This window comes from Juglans microcarpa x Juglans regia, chromosome 1D (genome assembly GCF_004785595.1).
Source record: "Juglans microcarpa x Juglans regia isolate MS1-56 chromosome 1D, Jm3101_v1.0, whole genome shotgun sequence".
NCBI classification, from domain to species: domain Eukaryota; kingdom Viridiplantae; phylum Streptophyta; class Magnoliopsida; order Fagales; family Juglandaceae; genus Juglans; species Juglans microcarpa x Juglans regia.
The window spans coordinates 3142171-3164266 of NC_054594.1; the positions used below are offsets into that span (position 1 = coordinate 3142171).

The 22096-nt window shown below is 38.5% G+C and overlaps 3 protein-coding genes and 1 long non-coding RNA gene across 4 annotated transcripts; 3 read left to right on the forward strand and 1 right to left on the reverse strand.

Annotated features, from left to right (window-relative positions):
• Window positions 1-245: 245 nt before the first annotated feature.
• On the forward strand, window positions 246-3066 carry LOC121250189. The gene is made up of 3 exons (XR_005937727.1): window positions 246-656; window positions 1570-1579; window positions 2813-3066. It is a non-coding gene; the product is annotated as an uncharacterized LOC121250189 (long non-coding RNA).
• Window positions 3067-6536: 3470 nt separating this feature from the next.
• Window positions 6537-7290, reverse strand: LOC121265265. Its single transcript, XM_041168832.1, has one exon. It carries the CDS (start codon window positions 7232-7234, stop codon window positions 6722-6724), a length of 513 nt encoding a protein of 170 aa, XP_041024766.1. The 5' UTR covers window positions 7235-7290; the 3' UTR covers window positions 6537-6721.
• Window positions 7291-7397: 107 nt separating this feature from the next.
• Window positions 7398-12948, forward strand: LOC121265258 (protein HGV2). The gene is made up of 6 exons (XM_041168822.1): window positions 7398-8704; window positions 9313-9569; window positions 11069-11269; window positions 11411-11501; window positions 11683-11950; window positions 12035-12948. Exons 1-6 carry the CDS (start codon window positions 8388-8390, stop codon window positions 12359-12361), a joined length of 1461 nt encoding a protein of 486 aa, XP_041024756.1. The 5' UTR covers window positions 7398-8387; the 3' UTR covers window positions 12362-12948.
• A 4307-nt stretch (window positions 12949-17255) lies between these two features.
• On the forward strand, window positions 17256-20565 carry LOC121265275 (BTB/POZ domain-containing protein At5g66560). The gene is made up of 3 exons (XM_041168843.1): window positions 17256-17869; window positions 17978-19300; window positions 19404-20565. The coding sequence occupies exons 1-3, from the start codon at window positions 17756-17758 to the stop codon at window positions 20004-20006; spliced, it is 2040 nt and encodes a 679-aa protein (XP_041024777.1). The 5' UTR covers window positions 17256-17755; the 3' UTR covers window positions 20007-20565.
• The last annotated feature ends 1531 nt before the right edge of the window (window positions 20566-22096 follow it).

The window sequence follows — 22096 nt, forward strand, 5'->3', positions numbered from 1 at the left end:
AGGGAAAAAAAAATTTTTACTTGTTTTAAGCTATTACGCTACTGTTTGTTTTTTCCTCAACAATTGTTAGACTAGCAAGGTTTTGATAGTCATAATAATCATATAATAAATGAGAAAAAAATATTTGTATTTTTTTTTATAGGTAATCAAAGATATTATATTTATAGAAATAGACAAAACTCAAGTACACAGGAAGTATACATGAAGAAATGTCGAGCTAGAAGTTACAATAGAAAAAAGAAAATCATGGACACTAAGTCCGTTACAAGCTATGGTCCCCGCCCATGAGAACAATAATTTAAAAAAGATAACTTTGAGCTCTTCCAGTATTTTCTCTTGATCTTCGAAACTTCTTGCATTTCTCTCCCTCCAAATACACCAACACAAACATATTGAAACCAACCTCTAAATTGCCGCTACCTGAGAATTGCCCTATAGTCCTCTCCAACTTGCGAGAAAATCCACCAATCTAAAAGGCATAACCCAAGACAATCCAACTCTTGAGAAAAAATCATCCTACATGCCCTTGGCCACCTCACAATGTAAAAGCAGATGATCAAACTGACTCTTCATGCTTCTTACAAATATAATACCAATCTAGGACAATAACCCGTCGTTTCCTCAAATTATTTATAGTAAGGATATTGTCCAACGATGTTATCTAAACAAAAAAGATTGCTTTTGGTGGGGCTTTCGTCTGCCATATACTCTTTCACGGATACATAAGCTTTCTGGAGTTCGTAAGCTTTTGGTAAAAAGAACTGACAGAGAAAATACCTTTCTTAGAATGATTCCAAAGCATCTTGTCTCCGGTGCTCCCTGAAATACCTACAGAATATAATACAGCAAAGAACTCTGTAATAGGCTCCAACTCCCAATCTTGGGCTGCCCTAATGAAGTCAATATTCCATTGTGGGGTGCCATTTGAAAAGACCAAAAGATCGACGATCGATGCCTCCTTTTCACTAGCAGCGCAAAGATAGCATGGAAGGTATCTCATAGACAATAATTACCCCGCCATTTATCAGACCAAAAGCAGACCCGCGAACCATCACCCACAACAACATGTTCATGTCCTCGAAATGTCCCCTAGAGACTCCTAATGTTTTTCCACAACCCCACTCCATGAGTGCCTCGAATCTCATTCGAGCACTATCCTCCCCAAGCTTTCCCGAACTGTAAATCTATAACAGACTTCCATAAGGCCTCTCGTTCGGTTTGGTACCTCCACAATCACTCACCCAAAAGAGCTGGATTGAATTTCAACAAGTGGTGTGTCCCCAAACCTCCCCTAGAAATTGGGGTACAAACTGTTGGCCAATTAACTAGGTGGAATTTGAACTCTTCCCCCAATCCCCTCCATAAGAAGTCCTTTGTAGTTTCTCAATGCGGTTAGCCACCTTTGTGGGAAGTGGAAATAGAGACAAAAAGTAGGTGGGTAAGTTTGAAAGAGTGTTTTTGATCAAAGTTAACCTACCACATTTCGACAAATATAGTCTCTTCCAAGTAGCCAATTTGCTCTCCACTCTTTCGACCACATCATTCCAAATCCTTATTGATTTATAGGAGGCACCCAACGGTAAGTCAAGATAATTCATAAGAAGCGAATATATCTTGCATCCCAAGGTAGTAACTAAAATCTCCACATCGGGGACAGCCCCCACTGGTACTAATTCTGACTTTGCAAGGTTAATGCTCAAACCGGATATAGCAGCAAAACAAAGGAGTAACGCTCTCAAGGCTTGAACCTGACTAAGGTGTGCACCACAAAAGATGAGCGTGTCATCAGCAAATAGCAAATGAGAAATGTTGAGGTTACCATTCCCCACCGCAAAGCCATGGAGTAACCCCTCGTCCACCAGACCCTTAATCATCTTACTAAGTGCTTCCATGACAAATAAGAAAAAAATAGGAGAAAGCGGGTCTCCTTGTCTTAGGCTGTGAGAGGAGTTGAAGAAGCCCACCGGTGTGCCATTTACCAAGTAGAGAAACGAGCTGAGGAAATGCAAAATTCTACCCATTTTTGCCATTTCCCCCCGAAACAACATCTACCAAGTAAGTAAAGTAAGAACTTTCAGTTGACATGATCATACGTTTTCTCCATGTCTAACTTACAAAGTAGCCCAGGTACTCTAGACTTCAATTGACCATCCAAAACTTCATTTGCGGTAAGTACCGAATCAAGGATTTGTCTTCCTTTGACAAACACATTTTGTGGTTTTGAGATTAGTTTTTCCACCACTGAGCTCAATCTATTTGCTAACACTTTGAAAAGAATCTTGTACACTCCATTCACAAGACTAATGGGACGATAATCTCTCACTTCCCTAGACCCCACCTTTTTAGGAATGAGGGCTAAGAAGGTGGCATTGAGACTCTTTTCAAAGCTAACATTAGTATGAAATTCAAGAAAAACTTGCATTATATCTTCCTTGACCACCTCTCAACACACTTGAAAAAATCCTATAGTAAAATCATTCAGACCAGGAGCCTTATCGCTTGCCATACCTCTGATAACCTTGCACACTTCCTCCTCTGTAAATGGCCTCTCTAACCACCTTGCACTCTGCTGGTCTAGTGTGGAAAAAGACAGACCATCCACTTTTGGTCTCCAATTGTGCTCTTCAGATAAGAGTTGTTGATAGTATTGTGCAATGTGATTTTTTATGACCAACGAATCCGAAGAAGTTGCCCCATCTATGAGAGTTGGCCATCATATGGAAGAATTTCGTGCATTTATCCCCTCCTTAAGCCAGAGCACCCAAGATTTCTGTCTCTATGAAATCTCTTCCATCAAAGTTAATCTTTCAAGATCAGCCACTACCTAATTCTGACGAGTTTTTTCAAGTTCAGAAAGAGTTCTGGCCTCCTCCTCGCCTTCCAAACCCTGTAACTCCTCCATAAGAGAGCGCCTCTGCTGAAACACATTGCCAAAAACTTGTTCATTCCATTGCTTCAGGTCCTGTTTCAGCGCTTTCAACTATTTTGCCATAATGAAGCTTGGAGAGCCTTGGAAAGTGTAAGAGGACCACCATTGTCTGACCCTGTCCACAAAACCGTTAGTTTTAAGCCACATATGCTCAATTTAAAATACCTTCTACCCCATTAGATGCCTCCGCAGTCTAAAATGATTGGGAAGTGATCAGAACATAAACGGGGTAATCTTTTTTGGACTACATCGGGAAGTGTGGCTCCCAATCGGGAGTTAGCAAGAATCTATCAATCCTCAACCAAGAAGGGCAATCCCGGTTGTTGGACCAGGTAAACGTGCCTCCTGATAGTGGAATGTCCATGAGCTCCTGTTCTGATATGAAGTCAGAAAAATCTCTCATGGCTGATGTAATGTGAGAAACCCCCGACCTTTCGCTTGGGAAGCGAGATATGTTGAAATCCCCCCCAATGCAACTTGGTATCTCTCACCAACTTAGGACTCCTGCAAGTTCTTCCTACAACAATCTTATCTCCGAGTCAATATTTGGGCCATACACACCAACAAAAGCCCATTTGAAGCCGTTTTCTATATTAACAAAAGAGCATGCAACCGTAAAATCACCCACACACTCATCCACCATTTCCACCACCCTTGTGTTAAACATAATTAGAATTCCCCCTGAAGATCCTTTTGATGGTAGGAAGGACCATTTGACATGTTGTCCTCTACATAGGCTACGAACTATTTGTCTTGTAATAGCTTCCAACTTAGTTTCTTGTAAGCATATGATATCCCCATTTCATTGGCGAAATAAATTTCTGACTTGGAGCCGCTTATTAGGATCATGCAGCCCCCTCACATTCCATGATATTATTTTTGGCTTCATGGGACAACTATTTTACCCCTCCCCTTACAACGCTCCCGATTAGAGCTCCTCTCCTTCATCCTCTTTCATTGCCCATGATAGCTTTTTGAATTCTCTTTCCTTATTTTTGGCCGAAGCCAAGGACTGATCAGATTTGGATTGAGCATTCATAGCCTCAACGGCTGTAAGAAGGGCCATAAATTTAGCTTCGAAGTCCCCGTAAGAAATTCCTACCATATGCTTAATGTCCATCACCCTCTGGATAACCCAATCTGACACGTTGGGATGAAATGAGTAGAAAGGAGTAGGTTCATCCTCCCCTTCCTTGTTCGCCACAAACAGCACCAAAGAACCAGCGTGCTCAGAAATCCTAGACTCCTCTGCCGTCTCCAACTCCTAACAACTAACTTGTTCTGACATCTGGACAACAACTTTCGCTGCCATGGAGACAGGATCTAGCTCAGAAGGAGCCAATGACGACGATTGTGCCACCACAAGCCCCGCCTGCCCAGCCAAAGTTGTGTTTACTAACTTCGAGTTGCTCTGAGCCAACGTCGAAAGACCTGACTTCACCACCAAAGACTCGGGAGGTAGGTTAGAACATGCTGGCGACCAAGTCTGTGCCACTCTTGGGATGGCGGCCCAACCGTGAGCTCCCCATGTACCATCGAGCAGATCTGCTCTTGCGAAAGGAGGGACTCCTTCACAATGGCTATCGTCGGAAGGGATGCCGACGCCGGGGTCACTGACGCATGGGTTGCAGTCGTTGGCCCAATCAAGAATGCTAGCCCACCGGGCAGGGATGAGCCCTCAACAGGCTCAGAACTTTCGACCTGGAGAGGGGCCTCAGACACGGGCCTAGAGGTCGAGCCCTTCTCATAACAAGGCCCAGTCTGTTTTCTCTTCCAGCCCATACGATTTGGGCCTCTCCAACCCATCCCCACCTTATTCTTTCCAATGACGGACCTGAGAAACTTCCGCCTAGCATGAGAGACCTGGTCTTGGCCCAGGCCCAAGCCCAGCCCCAACCCTTTATCAATATGGGAGATCAGGAGTTCTAGTTCCTTCCTAACTGTTTTTTATTCCTCCTTCACCCCAGTAACTTCCTCCTTCAAACAAAATATAGCCGTCTTCAAGTGGCTTTCCTCTGTGCAGACGTTGGACAGTGACCCACTCTCCATTTCGGGTACAAACCTGTCAACTTTTTCTGCATGTACGCGTGAGTGTACCCCTACTTTATTGTTACCAGACACTACCATGCTTCTCCCCACACCACCCAACACCGCCTCTGCATAGGACGACCCCACCTTTTCCTTCCCCTTAACATCGTCTCTGTCCAGTTGTGGAAAAGCAGGGACCTGCTTAGTTGATGCAATCCTAGGCAAAGCATTCAACAACTCTAACGAAAAAATCTTCCACCCCTTTCCTTCCACTCTTTCCGGGATCGCTAAGAGACCTCGCCCCCCTGTGCCACCACTAAAATTTGTGATTTCCAAAAAACGCCCATACGCATTGGAGCGCCTATGAACGAACATGGCTTTAGCACCATCTCGATATGTCTTATAAAAAACCTTCCTACCCCCTGAACGTAGACATTCCTCTACTATGTTTGCCAGCCAACGTGCACTGGCAAGGTTGAGGATTATCTCTTTTGGTAACATTCTTGCCCCTCTCTGTGATACGACAATGGTTTCCTCCCTCCATAGACAAACAAGACCTTTGTCTCTATTAAAAGATGCTTAAGGAAACCCATTCCAAACTCTAAAAATAGAATAATGAAAGAAAATGGACTTGATTTCGGCGATGAGTCACCGGAAATAGACTACTCAACCCAAAGTGTATGGAGAGAAGACATACCTATTTGCTTTAGATATATAATTTTCTCACATTTTTTTAAATAAGTAGATATATCTGTAATTCAAATGAAACAAATCATTCTTTTAATAATAGATCTCATATTTTTTTAAACGAAGTGAGAGCAACATACACGCCATAAAATTGTATATAATATTATTCATAATATAATGTTAGGATGATGATTTATTTAATTATATTTTTTATATCTAACCATTTAGAATTATTACATCTTTGTAGACTTTGTTAGGATCTTTTTTAGGATTGCCATGACATTATAACTCTATCTTAATAAGAAGGAAAATATACTTTCGGGAAAAAAAAAAAAAAAAAAGAAAATACTATTTTTATGACTATGAATGCAAATTTCAAGACAATAAGACAACCACTCTTAGTCATGTCGTCTCATTTCCTATGCGTTATTTTTTGTTTCCTTTTAATTATATCATGTTGCACTTGGCAAATTTTTGAATATATGTCCATCCATATAAGATAGAGCTATAAATAAACAAATTTGCATGACAAACGTTTAAAATGAACTTGATTAAATTTAAATTCGGCTCAATTGATATATTAAATAAATAAATAATATTAGATATAATTATGAAATGTTCAGATACTGCACAATTATTTTGGAAAAAAAAATTTATTATTAAAAAATTAATATTTTCATATAAACGTCATATTTATTCACTTTTTTTAAAAATGATTATACGGTATTTAGACATTCCACCACTGCAAATATCAAAGACTATTAAAAATCTGTAGATAAAGTTTATGATATAATCTATTTGTCAAAACTAAATAAGTAGTGGAATCAGACTCATTCAATATTCTTCATAAATATAAAATATAATTTGAGCAAAAAAATTAAGAAAGTAGAGATAATCAAAACAAGACTTCAAACTAGTGGAGCAGTCTCGTCGATCGAAGTACACAAATGTTGAAGATAGTTTCTTCATATACACGATGAATTTAGCACAACAAATTAACAAAAATTACAAACCACAAAAATAGTTTCAGAACTGATTGAAATTCAACCACCGATCATTCGTAGTTGCTTACATGAACTACGATTTCTGAGCCTCGGGCCCCAATATACCATTCACGATCGAAGTAGCAATAACTATCCCGACGACCTCCGCTCCCGCCACCACTCCCGCCTGCGCCAACCCTCCGAAACTCAGTGCCGTTTCGACCCCTTTCTCCGCCTTTTGGATTCCCTCCTCCGCCGTTTCTATCCCCTTCTCTGCCGTCACGATTCCTTTCTCCACCGTTTCTATTCCCTTTTCCGCCGCTTCAAATCCCTCCTTTACTATCTCCTCCGCTTCCTTCTCCGCATCTTTCAGTTTCTTCCTCAATCCAAACAGCGGAATGTCCACCGCATTCGATGGCCGCTCTATCGCCGTCAAAGCCGACGACGCAGCTAGCAGGGACAACAACTGTCTCCTTCCGGATGGAACGGTAGTTGTGCGACGTATTGGCGCGGGTTTGGAGTCTTGCGCCTTGCAGGAGATAAGGGGCGCATCGCGCAGACGGCCGTGTGAGAGGGTTTGGAGCAGCGGTGAGATTGTGGAAGCCATGGGCGCTGTGGTGGGACTATGCTGATCCTCGAGCGTTTATGTGGTCAGGCATTTTTTAAGAAGTCACCATTCCAATATTACCCTCGTTTTTCTGTGAACTAGCAGAACGAGAGTGGCGCGACATATGGCTGATATAGACATTTACATTTGTTGATTAATTATTTAAAAGAACACACAAGAAGCTTTGCTTATTTAATTCCGATCTAAAAATGAGAACTTACGAATCTATTGGAAGTTGGAACAATAGATATTGGTCGGAAAATGTTTGGAACAATTTGTTTAGATAATATGAGAAAAATAAGTAAATAAAGATTTAAAAATATTTATACAATTCAATTTTTATTTTTTATGTTCAAAAGTAATTATTTTTTATAACTAAAAAAACTACTCTCTCTTTTTAAGTATATTTATAGATCAATAACATTTGTAATTATGAGGTGTATAAGTCTCTTACACTTATTTGAAAAAGGTAAAAAAAAAAAAAATCTCAAATCTACATAAAAATAATGTTTTTTAATAATAAATTTCTTTTTTTTTTTTAATAGAGTGCTTGAAATTTATACATTTTAAGACTCATATTTATATAAGAAATAATATCAAAAAAGAACAAAATAACTATACCTTTTTATAAATGGTATTTTTAATTTACAAAATATCATTGACTAGAAAGAGCTCTCTTGTTTGTGCCTCTTGAAAATATTGATTTATAAATTTTTTTTTATAAAAATAAATTAATATTAGTCGAGACGGTATATCTACAATTATTCCAAATCTCACCTCTCATATTAATTAATAAATTTATTTTCATTTATTTTCTTTTTTGGCGTTCTAAATTTATTTTTATTAGGTGTCTATGTACTAAATAGATATAGATTTATGAAAAATTTTATTTATTATTTCTACATACTATATACTATACTTTTTTTCTTATCAAAATCTTAGACGAATAAATGATGAGTAAAAAAATTTAATTAATTTTAAAAAAAGTAAAATTAAAAAATTAAAAAAAAAAAAAAAACGTATAATGCGCGATGTGTGATGGCTGACGAGGATGAGTAGCAAACGAATTTATTTGCCCTTTTGCTTTTTCCGCTCAAAGGGTTTTTGAAGCAAAGAAAAGAACCCTCCTGTTTGCCCCGAATCAAACGTAGCAATGGCTGAAGAGGCTCCAGCATCAGAAACCTCGGTTACAATGGCAGGCCCTGAAGTGGACGAAGCCTTAGCTCCAAACGCTCAGGAGACCCGCACCTCGAACGAGGCAACCATAGAGTCCAACGCTCAGGGGGGCACCGAGTCCACTTGCAACAACAACAACAACAACAACAACAACGCAGCTGAGACTTCTTCCGAAGGAGATCGAGAAAAATCGTTGGAGTTCGCGGACCAGTTGATGGATAGGGGATCCAAGGCCATCAAGGATAACGATCTAGACGAGGCCGCCGAGTGTTTCAGCCGTGCCCTAGAGATTAGGTTTGGCTTTCAATTGTCGGTTTTCTTTTTCTTGATACCATTTGGTTGTTTCCATGGACTTTAATGGCTAAATCTACGTGAATATTAATGAAAAATTATTACTTACCAAAAAAAAAAAAAAAAAAGTGGGGGGAGGAAATAATTTGGTAGAATTTTCTGGGAAGTTTGAGGCGCGTGTTTCTTTTCCTTTAAATTATGTGAAGTTTAGTATAGGGTTTGTTTCTTTTGCTCAACGAATGGATTTAGGAAAGTTTCTTATGGGTATTGCACATGTCTTCGGTGCTTTTGTTCTGTAATTAGCGTCTTCGTTTATTTGTTGGTGAGTGCTCCTTTTGTCATGGGGTCTAATGATGTGTGATTCTTCTAGTATTGCTTGAGCTTCAAGTATGATAAAAGGTGGTATAACACATTTTGAAAGCGTTAAAGAGCTAAAATCAGTCTAAGCATAATCTCGAAGTCATATTTAATTGGATTTTAATAATAAATGCATCTTATAATGCTCCATTTCCTTTGATTCGATTTATTTGGGGGAGTTGCAAAGGAAATTTTTTCCGTCTTTATAATTCCTCTACAATAAATGGTTTACTGGCAGTTCTATTTGAAACTAGGGTCGCACACTATGGTGAACTTGCTCCTGAATGTGTCCGTGCATACTATAAATATGGATGTGCACTGCTGTACAAAGCTCAGGATGAGGCTGATCCATTGGGTGCTGTACCCAAGAAGGAGAGTGATTCTCAACAAGACTCTGCTAAAGATGGATCTGTTAAGAGTGCTATAAACAGGGAATCTACATCAGCTTCTGTTTTGGATAATGTTGATGAGGAAGCAAGTACGAATCATCAGGATGGAGCACCAGATAATGGTTGGTATCTTGCCTGTCATGTTCAATAATTTAATTTGGTTAAGATCAGATTTGTGGAAGAGTTTTCTTTTGGTTTTGGTTATAAATGAAGCAATGCACTAGCCTCAGTACATCGATGGTGCACGATTATGTGTCAAACTCATTTATGTGAAGTGATATCTAATGTATGACGTGTTGGAAGAAATTCTCATAACATATCAGCACTTGGGACAATTGGTTGTATCCATTTCTGTATTTCTGTCTGATATCTCTGTAGCTGCTTGCAAGGATTCTGGTCACCTGTTTCCCAAAGTTGAACTTGATGACAAACAATTTCTTTTAATATGGAATATTTTTTAGGGTTATCACCATGTTCACTTTCACATGTTTTTGCATGACCACAAACTAGACTGAAGGTACTGATGTGTATGTTATATAAGGTATGCTCTTATGCAAATAAATATGACTGTATCTCCAAGTTGAAGAACTTTCATCTGGCAACTGTTCTTTCTTTGTTACTTATAAGGGGAAAGAATCTGTTCTTTCTTTGTTGGAATGTGATAGCAATGTTCTTGTCTAATTTATTGCATTTATCTTACCTGATTTTTATCTGAGTCTTTTACAACATGCAACGTGCTTTGGACAAATGTGTTTCATTCAATATGATTTGAACAATAAACTTATATGTACATAATTGGAATGACTTGTTATATGTAAGGTACCATGCTATGCAAGATTATTAGCTATAACTGCATCTCAACTAGTTGTATGATGTCGATGAAGGGGTTGCACTTAGTGTTTGTATGCATGTGTGCGCACTGTTGCTTTGGTGGCTTACAGAATCTGGTTTTCATTAGTAGCTGGTGTCTGGTTAGCAACTCATCTGACAGTCATTCCCATCAGTAACATACTGAGAATATCGAGGAAAATCCACATGCTCTGTTCTGCAATTATATTGGCTAGCCAATTTGGATATTGCACCTTGAAAATACTGATCAAGTATGTGTAATGTTGAATACCATTTGACTCTCTACATCACAAAAATGTGCCTGCTTTTTTGCACCCATGGGCACACAAAAGTTACCCATGGAGAATATGTGTGACTAGCTGAAGTTTGAATGGATCTAGGTGGAGGTAGACTTAGATCCTCTAGCGCTTTTTTTTAAGGAAAATTCTCACACTCTTATCTCACTTTTGTCCTACTATGATGAGGTGACATTACTCATCATGAAAGTAAAGGATGATCCAAGGGTCATAAAAGTACCACATTTTACATAGTGGGGTGGGAGTTTGATATGTAGAATTACTCTTTTTTTAATGAGTATCTAAATTCTGTAACTAATGCTGGCTTACACAATATTTTTGTATAAGAAACTGAGATATGGCATTCATTTTTCCCATTATCATTTTCAGTTACTCTCAACAGTTTAAACTTCCCCTCATTTTTGTCACCATCGTTTGAGAGTGTCTACGGATTAGTGTTTTTTACACTCTCACAAGGTATATTTATTCTGGTGCAGTGTCAAGTGGAAAGGACCAAGAAGAAGAAGATGAGGATAGTGATGGTGAGAATCTGGCTGAAGCAGATGAGGATGAGTCTGACCTTGATTTGGCATGGAAAATGCTAGATGTTGCGAGAGCAATTGTAGAAAAACACTCAAATGACTCAATGGAAAAAGTGGACATATTATCAGCATTGGCAGAAGTGGCACTGGAAAGAGGTTTGTCTAGTATTTTAGGTTTGGGGATATCTTCATTATATTGCCTTTTTTCTTTTTGCCTCCACATTTTTTTGGTGGATTTCTCTGAAAGCCTCCTATAAGTCTTAATGATGGATTATGTCTTTGCTATGCTCCATGTAGAGGACATCGAAACTTCTCTCAGCGACTACCAGAAAGCACTATCTCTCTTAGAACAGCTGGTTGAACAAGACAGTAGACAGATAGCTGAACTGTATCCTTTTCATGATAAAAAGACTCCTTTGTTTTGAGGCATCAATTTTAGAAGTTGCTTCAGACCTTATTTTCATGCATAGATGTTTTCAATGAATGGATATATGTGGTGAGCTTAAGATTTAATAAGCACTAAAGCATATAAGTTCCCAATGAGTGACAACCTTAACTTTAGAATTCAGGAATTTCCGGATCTGTTTGTGTCTGGAGGTTGGGTCCCAACCACTGGAAGCCATTCCATATTGCCAGAAAGCTATATCGGTTTGCAAGTCTCGAGTGCAGCGTCTCATGAATGAAGTAAATGGTGCCTCGGAATCAACAATTTCCTCATCTGCTTCCGAGCTAGATCAGGGTGGCAACTCCAATGTTTCTCGTTCTGATAATTCTGCAACAGATAAAGGAGCAGAGATTGGAACACTCAATGACCTCTGTGGTGAGCTGGAGAAGAAGGTATGTTTATATTTGTGCAAGGAAGTCCATTTATAATTTCATATGTTACTTTATCCTGACTATCATCCATCCTTGGATTTGCAGCTTGAAGATCTTCAGCAACTGGCCCTTAATCCAAAGTCAATCCTTGCTGAAATTCTAGGGTTTGCATCTGTTAAGTCAAGTGGCAGTGAAAAGAGTGCATCTCCAGCAGTGTTGAGCTCCTCACAGATGGGTACTGCTAACAGCATGGGAGATTTTGACTCCCCAACCATTTCCACTGCTCACACCAATGGGTCTTCTGGAGTCACTCATCTGGGTGTGGTAGGAAGAGGAGTCAAGCGTGTGAACTCAGTCACTGCAGAATCAAGTCCAACGAAGAAACCTGCATTGGATTCATCAGAAAATAAAGGTGATAGAAAAACCTCTTGAAGGTTTTGCATTATGGTGGCCTTTGTTTGGGAAAGGTACTCCCAAAGTATGGATGATGCGGTACCTCTCGATCTTATCACAAAATGCCATGCCATTAAAATTGCTTACATAGTTATCTTTAATGATATGGCATCTTGTGACAGGATGAGAGTAGCACGTGTCCTTATTTCAAGACAACCTAATAATTAATCCTTTCTGTAGATGACTTGAATTGGTTGCAATGGCAAACTCCTTGATTCACGATAGTTAGTTGTGTGGTACGAGGGTACAATGCTTGTTTTGTAAGGTAGGATTCATGGGTGACCTTGCTGTAAGGATTTCACTATGGTGTTGAGAAGATACTCTTATTGTATCGTCCAGAAGTTTTGATGTCTTAGATTGTCAGTTGATTGTGCTAGTTATTGTTAGAAGAAAGTCTTGCAGAGCCATGACGTGCTGATCGGATGGTGCATGCTCTAACAAGCACTAAGCTTTCTTTTGTTTCAATTGCATCCTTCATCTTGACCTACTCAGTGTGATATATCCCATTAAGATATTATCATCATGTTTTGTGATCGTTTATGGGAGTTTCCATTATGTTTTTGTTTTGAGTTTTCTATTCTGAGTTCGGTACTGTTTTTTCTTTTTGTTGTTTTCCCTTCCAAAACAACTAAACCAGAAAATAGGTCGAGTTCCTGTTTTTTATTTTTGTTGTTTTCCTTTCCCAAATAAATAAACCAGGTCGAGTTCCTTAGATTTATCGCCACGCACTCGTCCATTGGATTTAGATTATGTTGCTGCTTGCATATAAGTTGTCTGCTTGAACATCCAAAGGGTAGAAGAGCATTTGTTTTTTCAATGAGATATTACCACATTGAAACAATCCAAAATAGTAGACCAAAATTGGAAGCTTTATATCGTTGTAGCCAATAGCAAAAGGGAATCAACTAGCAAGCGCTTTGGATACGAACAGATGAGTGAATTACCGTGCAGAGTGTTGCCTTCAACAGTAAGTAATCTGGTCCTCTCAGTAGGAGGACAGTGACTAGAGACAGGGAAAGGGTGAAGATGGCGGAGATCTCAAGGTATAGAGAGGGTATATATAATTCACTCAGATGGAAAAAATGAAGTGAAGCACCATTAATCCATTCCTAGAAACCTTAAAAGGTTGAAGAGTGTTCTCCCCCGTTTCAGGGTGGATTGCAAGCAATGTGGGTAATACTCCTGCAGTGGGTGTGGAAAGCACTTGACTAACCTCTATGCAAGCATCGATGAGGGTAAGCATTGCATGTGCCGCTCCTGGCCTGGAGTTGTAATCCCCTCCAAGGACAACAACACCAAGCTTCCATTGCAGGGATCTTGTTCATCCATCAAGGTATAACTATAATATCCAAGTAGAAAATGGTTGCAAATGTGACATTTAATTTGGTTATTGATTTGTAAGCGAATCAAGGGCTCTCAACCTTCTCTCCTTTTGTCATTTGATAATCAAACGATCGAGCGTAAAATATGGCATGCTTTGACATTATACTTCTAAATGTGATTATATTAGTAAGGGAAATGATCAAAACACTCCAAGATTCAACTAAATGCATACTATCATTTTCAAGTGAAATGGAGATGATTCTTATCGGTCAGATGATTCTTATCGGTCGTGGTATCAGAATGCATATGATATTAGAATACATATGATATTCTATGCCCTGAGATATGTAATACAATAGATCGTTTCTGAGTTATCGACATTCCCAGCAACATCTATGTGCACAAGAACAATACTAGGGGTAAATCTTTGTTCGAGAACGATGAAAATGTAAAGCATATTAATGAGGGAATTATCAACCACGCATCTTTAATAAATTCTAGTTTTTCATTCCATCTTACTTCTGAACCCAAAAAATAAAAGAAGCATAAATGGTAAGATGAGCTCTAAATTTGAAGACAATACTACGTTATTTTGTTGTTTGCCCTTCTACGTCGTTTAAAGTTACTGGAGTCTCCTAGAAAATTTCACGTTTCAAGATCAAGAGATCTAGATAGTTTCTCTAAGAAAATGAAGAGAGAGAGGAGAGTTTTTATCTTTTCAATATTATTTTTCACTTACTTTACGTACTCTTATTTAAAGAGTTTTCACTTTTAGAAGTTAATTAACTTTCTTAAATTTGTAAAAATTAAATAATTTTTTTAAAGTTATGATAGTGGTGAAAAATTAACAAATAACTTCTTCACCAACAAGGACACTACTTAATCATAGAATTTACCCATTACCAACGTCAAACCAGGCTATAATGTAAGCCAATAAACTCGAAGAAGTACTGCTTTGATTGGATAATCTGCATTTTGCTTTTTTCAAATATGGATTTGATAGCCCTGTAATTAGCTTGTTGATGTTGCTTTTTGCAGGAAAAGTAAAATCTGAAAGGTACCTTTGGATTCTTGGGGGGAAGTATTATAATTATTATTATTATTTATTTTCTAAAGTTAAAAGAGTCCATAGTGGGGGCTCTGCATAAATAATGCAGACAGTGGGAAGTCTCAGTTGGATGTAATCATGTCCTGCTAATAGTCTTTTTGCTAGAGTTCGGTCTCTCTCGGCTGAGATTGATATCAATAATGTAATGTGGGTATATGGTCAACAGTTGTTGACCAACTGCTAACCTGCATTTCCAAAGTGTGTATGGACTAAGTAATAAAGAATCAAAGATACTTCCTATAATCTTGTGCAGAGTGCTCAAGTGCTTCATCTTCCCGCACTAGCCATGGTTTTGGTGTTCTTTTCGATGCTTTCTCGTGGTATTTGTGCTCCCTTCCTTAATAACAGTGTCTTAGTTAATGTCTCTCTCTCTGTGAGTGTGTGTGAGAGATCAGAGATATTTTTAAAGTTAAGACATGGATTGGGTTTCTGAATTTCATCCACCACCATAAAAACAAGTGGCCTGAAATGATCTGTTGATGAGTCTGGATAAGTTCGGACTTTGATGCATGGTTTGGCTTTATATTGTGGTCTCTATTAAGAGAATAATTTTAGGTAACATCGTAAAGTATGTAAACATCATGTTATTATTTTTAAAAAAATTAAAATTTATTATTAAAAAATAATTTTTTTTATTTGACTCTCATATTTTATTTTATTTTTTTAAAATGATTACATAATAGTTACGTAACTAGGACTACTTACTCGTCTGCAACCTGTGCTTCCCTTTGCATTGTGTTTTAATGATTAGTTACCCTAACCACGTGAATACAGTGATTAATGTGGGACTTTTTTGAATCATCTCTCCATCTTTATAAATCCCATTCAAATTCAATTATGATATCAGAAGATTCAGCTTATAATGAGTGGACGTTTGTTTTCCATAACCACTGCTATTGGCATCATCATCGTCATATATAATTCTTCTAATAATGATTTGATTTAAAAATCAACAATTATCCACAGTTTTAAGATTATGAGGGAAAGTCTAACCAATCGATTATAGGAACGGATCTCTTTGATTATCCATAATATTTATAATCATGAGTTTTATATGCAATTATTTTCACGTATTTTTTACACTATTTTATTGATGCGATTAGCTAAAACAATTATTTTATATTAAAAAAAATAAATCAGTCAATCACATTAATGTAGTGCACAAAAATTATACAAAAATGACTGAACATAAAAATTTTTGTATAATCATTAAATAAACTTTAAAGGCAATATTAAGTTAAAGGTCATAGTGTGCAAATGCCGCGCGCCCTTATTGAAAAATATGGATAAATATGAGACTGACATAAAAAAAAATTATTTTTAATGGTGGACTCCACTCTTTTTAAAGTAGAGTGCGCGATGCTTGCATACTCTATGATTGTATCTAACATTATTCCCAACTTACAATTTTACATACAATATCCATTTTATCAATTTTATTTTTAAATTCAAATTTTAAATTTTAAATTTCATAATTGACACGTAGTACTATGTAAGTACAAAATTTAATAAAAAACTCCAATAATCTCAATCTATAGATGACATACCCGTTTTCTTTTCTTTTGAACTGTAAGCATATATATTAATGGTTCTAAACTTTCCAAAGAGGTATTTCACCTTATATGCATGATTTGATCTAGAGGACGTTACCCTACCTTCCATGTCACCTCATTAATATGGCTATAAATGCATTGGAAGGGCGGGGACACGGGTAGATATGTTGATATAAATGAAAGCAAACAGCTTGATTTTGTTTCAGACGGTTCAGACCAAGAAATTCAAAACCAGAGAAGAGCAATAAGAACTTATTCAGACTACAGAGCTCCCTCTTTGTTGAATCATGTGGTACATGTGACCCATCATTCACACGTCTGCTTCTTGCCTCTTACCACATATGAAGTTGTGAACATCTTTTCATCTTTTTCTAGGAGTTTTTGTTTTTAAATGTTACAATCAAATCATATAGGATATCATGCAAAAGCGGTACTAATATTTAATTGTTCTCTACTTTGTATTTAAAACTAGTTAATTCAAAAAATAATACCTATCTTGCATAAACCCAGAAACCAAGAAACCTAACAAAGCTGAAGAGAATTTGGGATCCGAGAGTCACAATCTCACAAATTACATCATCTTATTCGTTTAGCCGTGAATGGTGCCATGAGGTTTCAAATTTAAGTAGACAAAATGTGAGGTCGGTGGGTGAACAATGTGCTCAGTTGCTGAACATAAACTCTTCCTATCATATACATTTTTTTTTTTTCCCTTTTTCAATGCATTCTTGTCATCCAATACCACATGTGAACATGTAAAATGTGTTTTCTCGAGACATTGAGATGAACCCAGATCAGGCAAAATGAAATTAAAAGTAAAATATTCCATCATTTGCGCAAAAAAGCAAAGAGAGCTGGTTGGAAAGCAATTGTAATTTTGTATCAAAGGATTGTTGATGATAATAATGATGGTTCCTTTTTAGTCTCAAGAAAGCAACTCTTTCAAAGACATGACCTTTTTAAATTCCTGTTGTTTTTCTCTTCCTTTGACATCAGAGAGGCAGAAAGGAGAGAGATTGAGTGGGAGTGGGTGATATTCTAATCCGAGAGAAAGAAAGAAAAATGTTTCGAGAAAAAAAAAGGGACCATACGATACCCTTTTTCGAAGTTTGTTCAAGCTGCTCTCTTTGTCCGGTTTGAGTTTTAGGATTCCAAACTCTTTTAATTCCTCCTTCTAAATCTGCCACTTTTTACTCTTCTAAGTCCTCACCCACCTTCAGGGACTTTTGTAAATTAGGGTTCTCAAAGACATCCCAGTTTTCTGCTTTGTTTCTTTCTTCTGTCTATAAAAGACAGACAGCTAGCATTCTTGCCTTCTAGTTCTAGGTCCTTTTTTGTTACTTCCATGGATTTGGGTTTCTAGCTTCCTGTAGAATTTGAGGAAAGAAAATGGCGCCAGATGCTGAGAAGAACAGCTCCAAAGGGCAAGCATGGTTTTGTACCACTGGTTTACCTAGCGACATTGTGATCGAAGTCGACGACATGACCTTTCATCTCCACAGGGTATTGATCTCCATACCCTCTTTCTTCCTCTTGCTCATGCAGTTCTCGCAGTACATTCAGAACTGACGCAAGTTAATTATAACTTAAAATTTCTTTCTTTTCTTTCAGTTCCCTTTGATGTCCAAAAGTCAGTACCTTCACCAGCTCATAATCGAGCAAGAGATGAAGACAGAACGGCGAGAAGAGACTGACCGGAACGGTGGGGGTGAGGTTGAAGGAAATGAGATTGAGGAGGTACAGTGTTACATAACGCTCCCACCGGACTTCCCCGGTGGCTCCGAGGCGTTCGAGATGGCGGCCAAGTTCTGCTACGGCGTCAAGATCGACCTGAACGCTTCCAACGTGGCGCCCCTCCGCTGCGCCGGGGAGGTCCTGGAGATGACTGAGGAATATTCTGAGGACAACCTTATCTCCAAGACCGAGAGGCTTTTATCCCAGTCGGTGCTCAAGAGCCTCAAGGACTCTGTCAGAGCACTGAAATCCTGCGAAAAAGTAATGCCTTCGGCTGAGGCGCTGGGGATTACGCAGCGTTGCATCGATTCGATCGCTTCGAGAGCGTCGTCGGCCGATCCCTCTCTATTCGGCTGGCCGATGAGTGACGGAGCGAATACCGGGAACGAAGCTCGGGATACTTCTACTGCGAATCAACAGATCCTCTGGAACGGGATCGAGACCAGCGGGAGAAGAAAGGGTTTGCGTAGGGGCCCGAATGCTGAGTCTTGGTTGGAGGATTTGGTGCTACTCAGCCTGCCATTCTTTAAGCGTTTGATTTCCGCGATGAAAGCAGAAGATCTGAGCCCGGAGATCATCGAGAGCTGCTTGATTTTATACGCGAAGAAACACATCCCTGGCATTTCTCGTTTGAACAATCGAAGGCCGTCGTCGTCGTCTTCTTCATCTATAGCAATTTCAGAGAGTGAACAGAGGGAACTCTTAGAGACTATAATCTCCAATCTTCCATTGGAGAAGAGCTCCTCGAGGTCATCTTCCACGGCAACCAGATTCTTATTCGGATTGTTAAGGACGGTAAATATATTGAACGCGTCAGAAGACTGCAGAGCTGCTCTGGAGAAGAAGATCGGGTCCCAGCTCGAGCAAGCCTCGCTGGATGACCTCCTGATTCCGAGTTATTCGTATCTGAATGAGACGCTGTATGATGTTGATTGCGTCGAGAGGATCTTAACACACTTCCTCCATGGATTAGAGCTGCAGAGAATCCAAAGCGAGGATATAGACAATGGAGATGGAGTAGACAGAGTCAGATCTCCAGCGTTGATGCTAGTCGGAAAATTAATCGACGCTTACTTATCAGAGATCGCCTCGGACGCAAATCTCAAGCCAGAAAAATTCTATAGCCTAGCGATTTCGCTTCCAGATCAAGCTAGACTCTTCGACGATGGTCTTTACGGAGCCGTTGATGTCTATCTCAAGGTACATTAAAACATATACAACACTACATATTTGGTTAGCAATTGTGATCCATGAGAGCGTCTTTGAATGTTTAAATAATTGAATGTGTCCGTAACATCTATAGGCGCATGCATGGCTGCCGGAGGCGGAGCGAGAGAAGATAAGCGGAGTGCTGGACTGTCAGAAGCTCTCGCTAGACGCATGCACGCACGCGGCACAGAACGAGCGTCTTCCGCTCCGGGCAGTTGTGCAAGTTCTGTTCTTCGAGCAGCTTCAGCTTCGACATGCCATCGCGGGAACTCTGCTCGCCGCCGAAACGGCGGCGCCACTAGGTCCCGGAAGGCTCTCTGCCCAGCTCCGACGGCGGGAAGAGGACCAAGAGGATGAGGAAGAAGTCGACGCGGGAGATTCGGCAGTACATGCGGAGGGAGTAGAGTGCAGCGCGATCACGTGGCGGGCAACGGTGAGGGAGAATCAGGTGCTGCGGCTGGACATGGATAGCATGAAGACGCGGGTGCATCAGCTGGAGCGGGAGTGCTCCACGATGAAGAAAGTCATCGAGAAGATCGACAAGCAGGCGGTCGCGCCAGCAAATGGACGGTGGATGAGAGGCTCCTCGAAACTGACGAGGAGGTTCGGGTGTAAGTTCAAGACACAGGTGTGTGACTCACACGAAGCGACGGTCGTGGATGCTCCAAGAAGAGGACGACACCATCATCAGCAGTAAAGCCTCGGCGCATGAAACCGATTCCTCTTCGGTGGATTCCACGGTAGTCCGACGTGTAATCGCAATTGACGTAATAATGTATCGAGTCGCTGTAATAGTATGCCACGTGGAGTCAGACAAAAGCTGGGAAATAAAAATTCGACACATCTTTTGAGGAGGTGATGGGCACCACACATGAAATCATATATACACGAAACGTATGTATTTGTACGATATGATTCAGTGGGGGCACACGGAGAAGCGTTAGTGGAAACAGCTTTTTAATGACACGTGGCTGATTTTTTTTTTTTTTTTTCCCTTACATTGGACCATTGGAAGTAGGTTGGTTAAGAATAATAAGACCTGAAGATTATAATAAATATATAAAAATTTAATAATCCGTTTGGGTGTTTGTCTGTGAATGTTGGGGGGGTCGGATTTGGTGAGAAGTCGTAGTCAGACAAGGGCACATTTACTACCGATGTGTTTGTTGTGTTCATAGTTCATGCTTGCTCCATAATAATATGATTATTATATGTTATATAATCCACTTTCCTATGGCTTATTATCGAAGAGAAAAACATGTCATGGTTTTTTCTACCCTAACCAAATCATGATATAACAGTGTTTTCTAATACAAGTTTTACATTAGAAGAAAATGACTATTATAATGATTCGGTATTGACGAATATCATATTTTTCTTGAACACCTTTGACAATTGGAGTGCCAATTAAACAAATTATACATTAATTCCATAATGGATGTCTGCAACATTGGATGTCTGCATAATGTTGCGCAATAGACTATAACTAACAATACGTTTAGATGGATACCCCCTTATTAATATTCCACAATGTTTATTAGATTTTTATAGTGGCAAAGATTCAACTCTCTTAGTTTGTATTTTATTGAACAAAAATGCAGCTCTTTTTCCAATTTTGCAATCTTGCTTGAAAAGATTAGAGAGAGAGAGAGAAGCGTGAATACAAAGTATCGATGTAGAAAGCAGGAATCATTAGATAATCCTGAGACGATTCTAAAACTAAAAATTGAAACATGAATATTGTAATTGTTGGTTACAATGTAAATGTTTTGGACTGAAGGAAAATGAGCATATATATATATATATATATATATACATATAGTACTAATACAATAGGGAGTGTTTAAAACGAAGGAGAATGAGGGTACATACAATACAAGTACTGGTCCAAATTAATCTGAATTAAAAAAAAAAAAAAAGTTGGAAGTCAGACAAGAGCACATTTAAATTTTTAATGATTGTATTAGAAACATTGGGTTCATAATGATTGTATTGGAGAAAGTCCACCGCCTATGGTTTTTGGTTTTAAAAAAAAAAAAAAAAAGAGAGCAATGTTAGATAATGTCCCACAATTATTTTGAAAAAAAATGAGACTTATTATTAAAAATTTAATTTAATTTTTTTTTATATAAATTCCGTATTTACTCATATTTTTTTAAAAAAATTAAGTAGTATTTATGCACACACGACTCAAATAGAGCTATGGTACAGCACATCATGGCTAGCAATGGGTGAGATCCTTGTGATGATTCTGAACAAGTCAGGTTGTGACAAAAGTTTTGGGTGTGTAGCACGAATATTTAGTGGTCAAAAAGCTATATGACAAAAAAAATTTGTTCTTTGTATTTTATAGCCATCCGTAGGAATGAAAAAACACAAAGAGCAATGTAATGTAGTTGTTGTTTTATCATATCACAAGACACACTTGTATAAGTACTATATAACTATGAAATATCAATCGATCTAAAGCATTATTCAATTAGGAATACATATGATCGCCTTTGTTTTCGGTTTATTTTGTTACTTATTTGCATTACCAAGATTGTAATTTTGGCTGACAAAAATAAATATAAGAGAACTAGATACATAAAATTGATCTATAATATTTATTATTACATGTGTGAATTTTTTAAATAATATTAACTACTTAATAAATGATATAAGACGAACTTTATTGATTGATATCTTTAAAGTTTAAGAGAAGGTCTTGGTTTTGAAGTATTACTTCATTTAAGGTTCAAGATTCAACACCTCGTAGGTGCAAACTAGGGGTGTCAATATGTGACA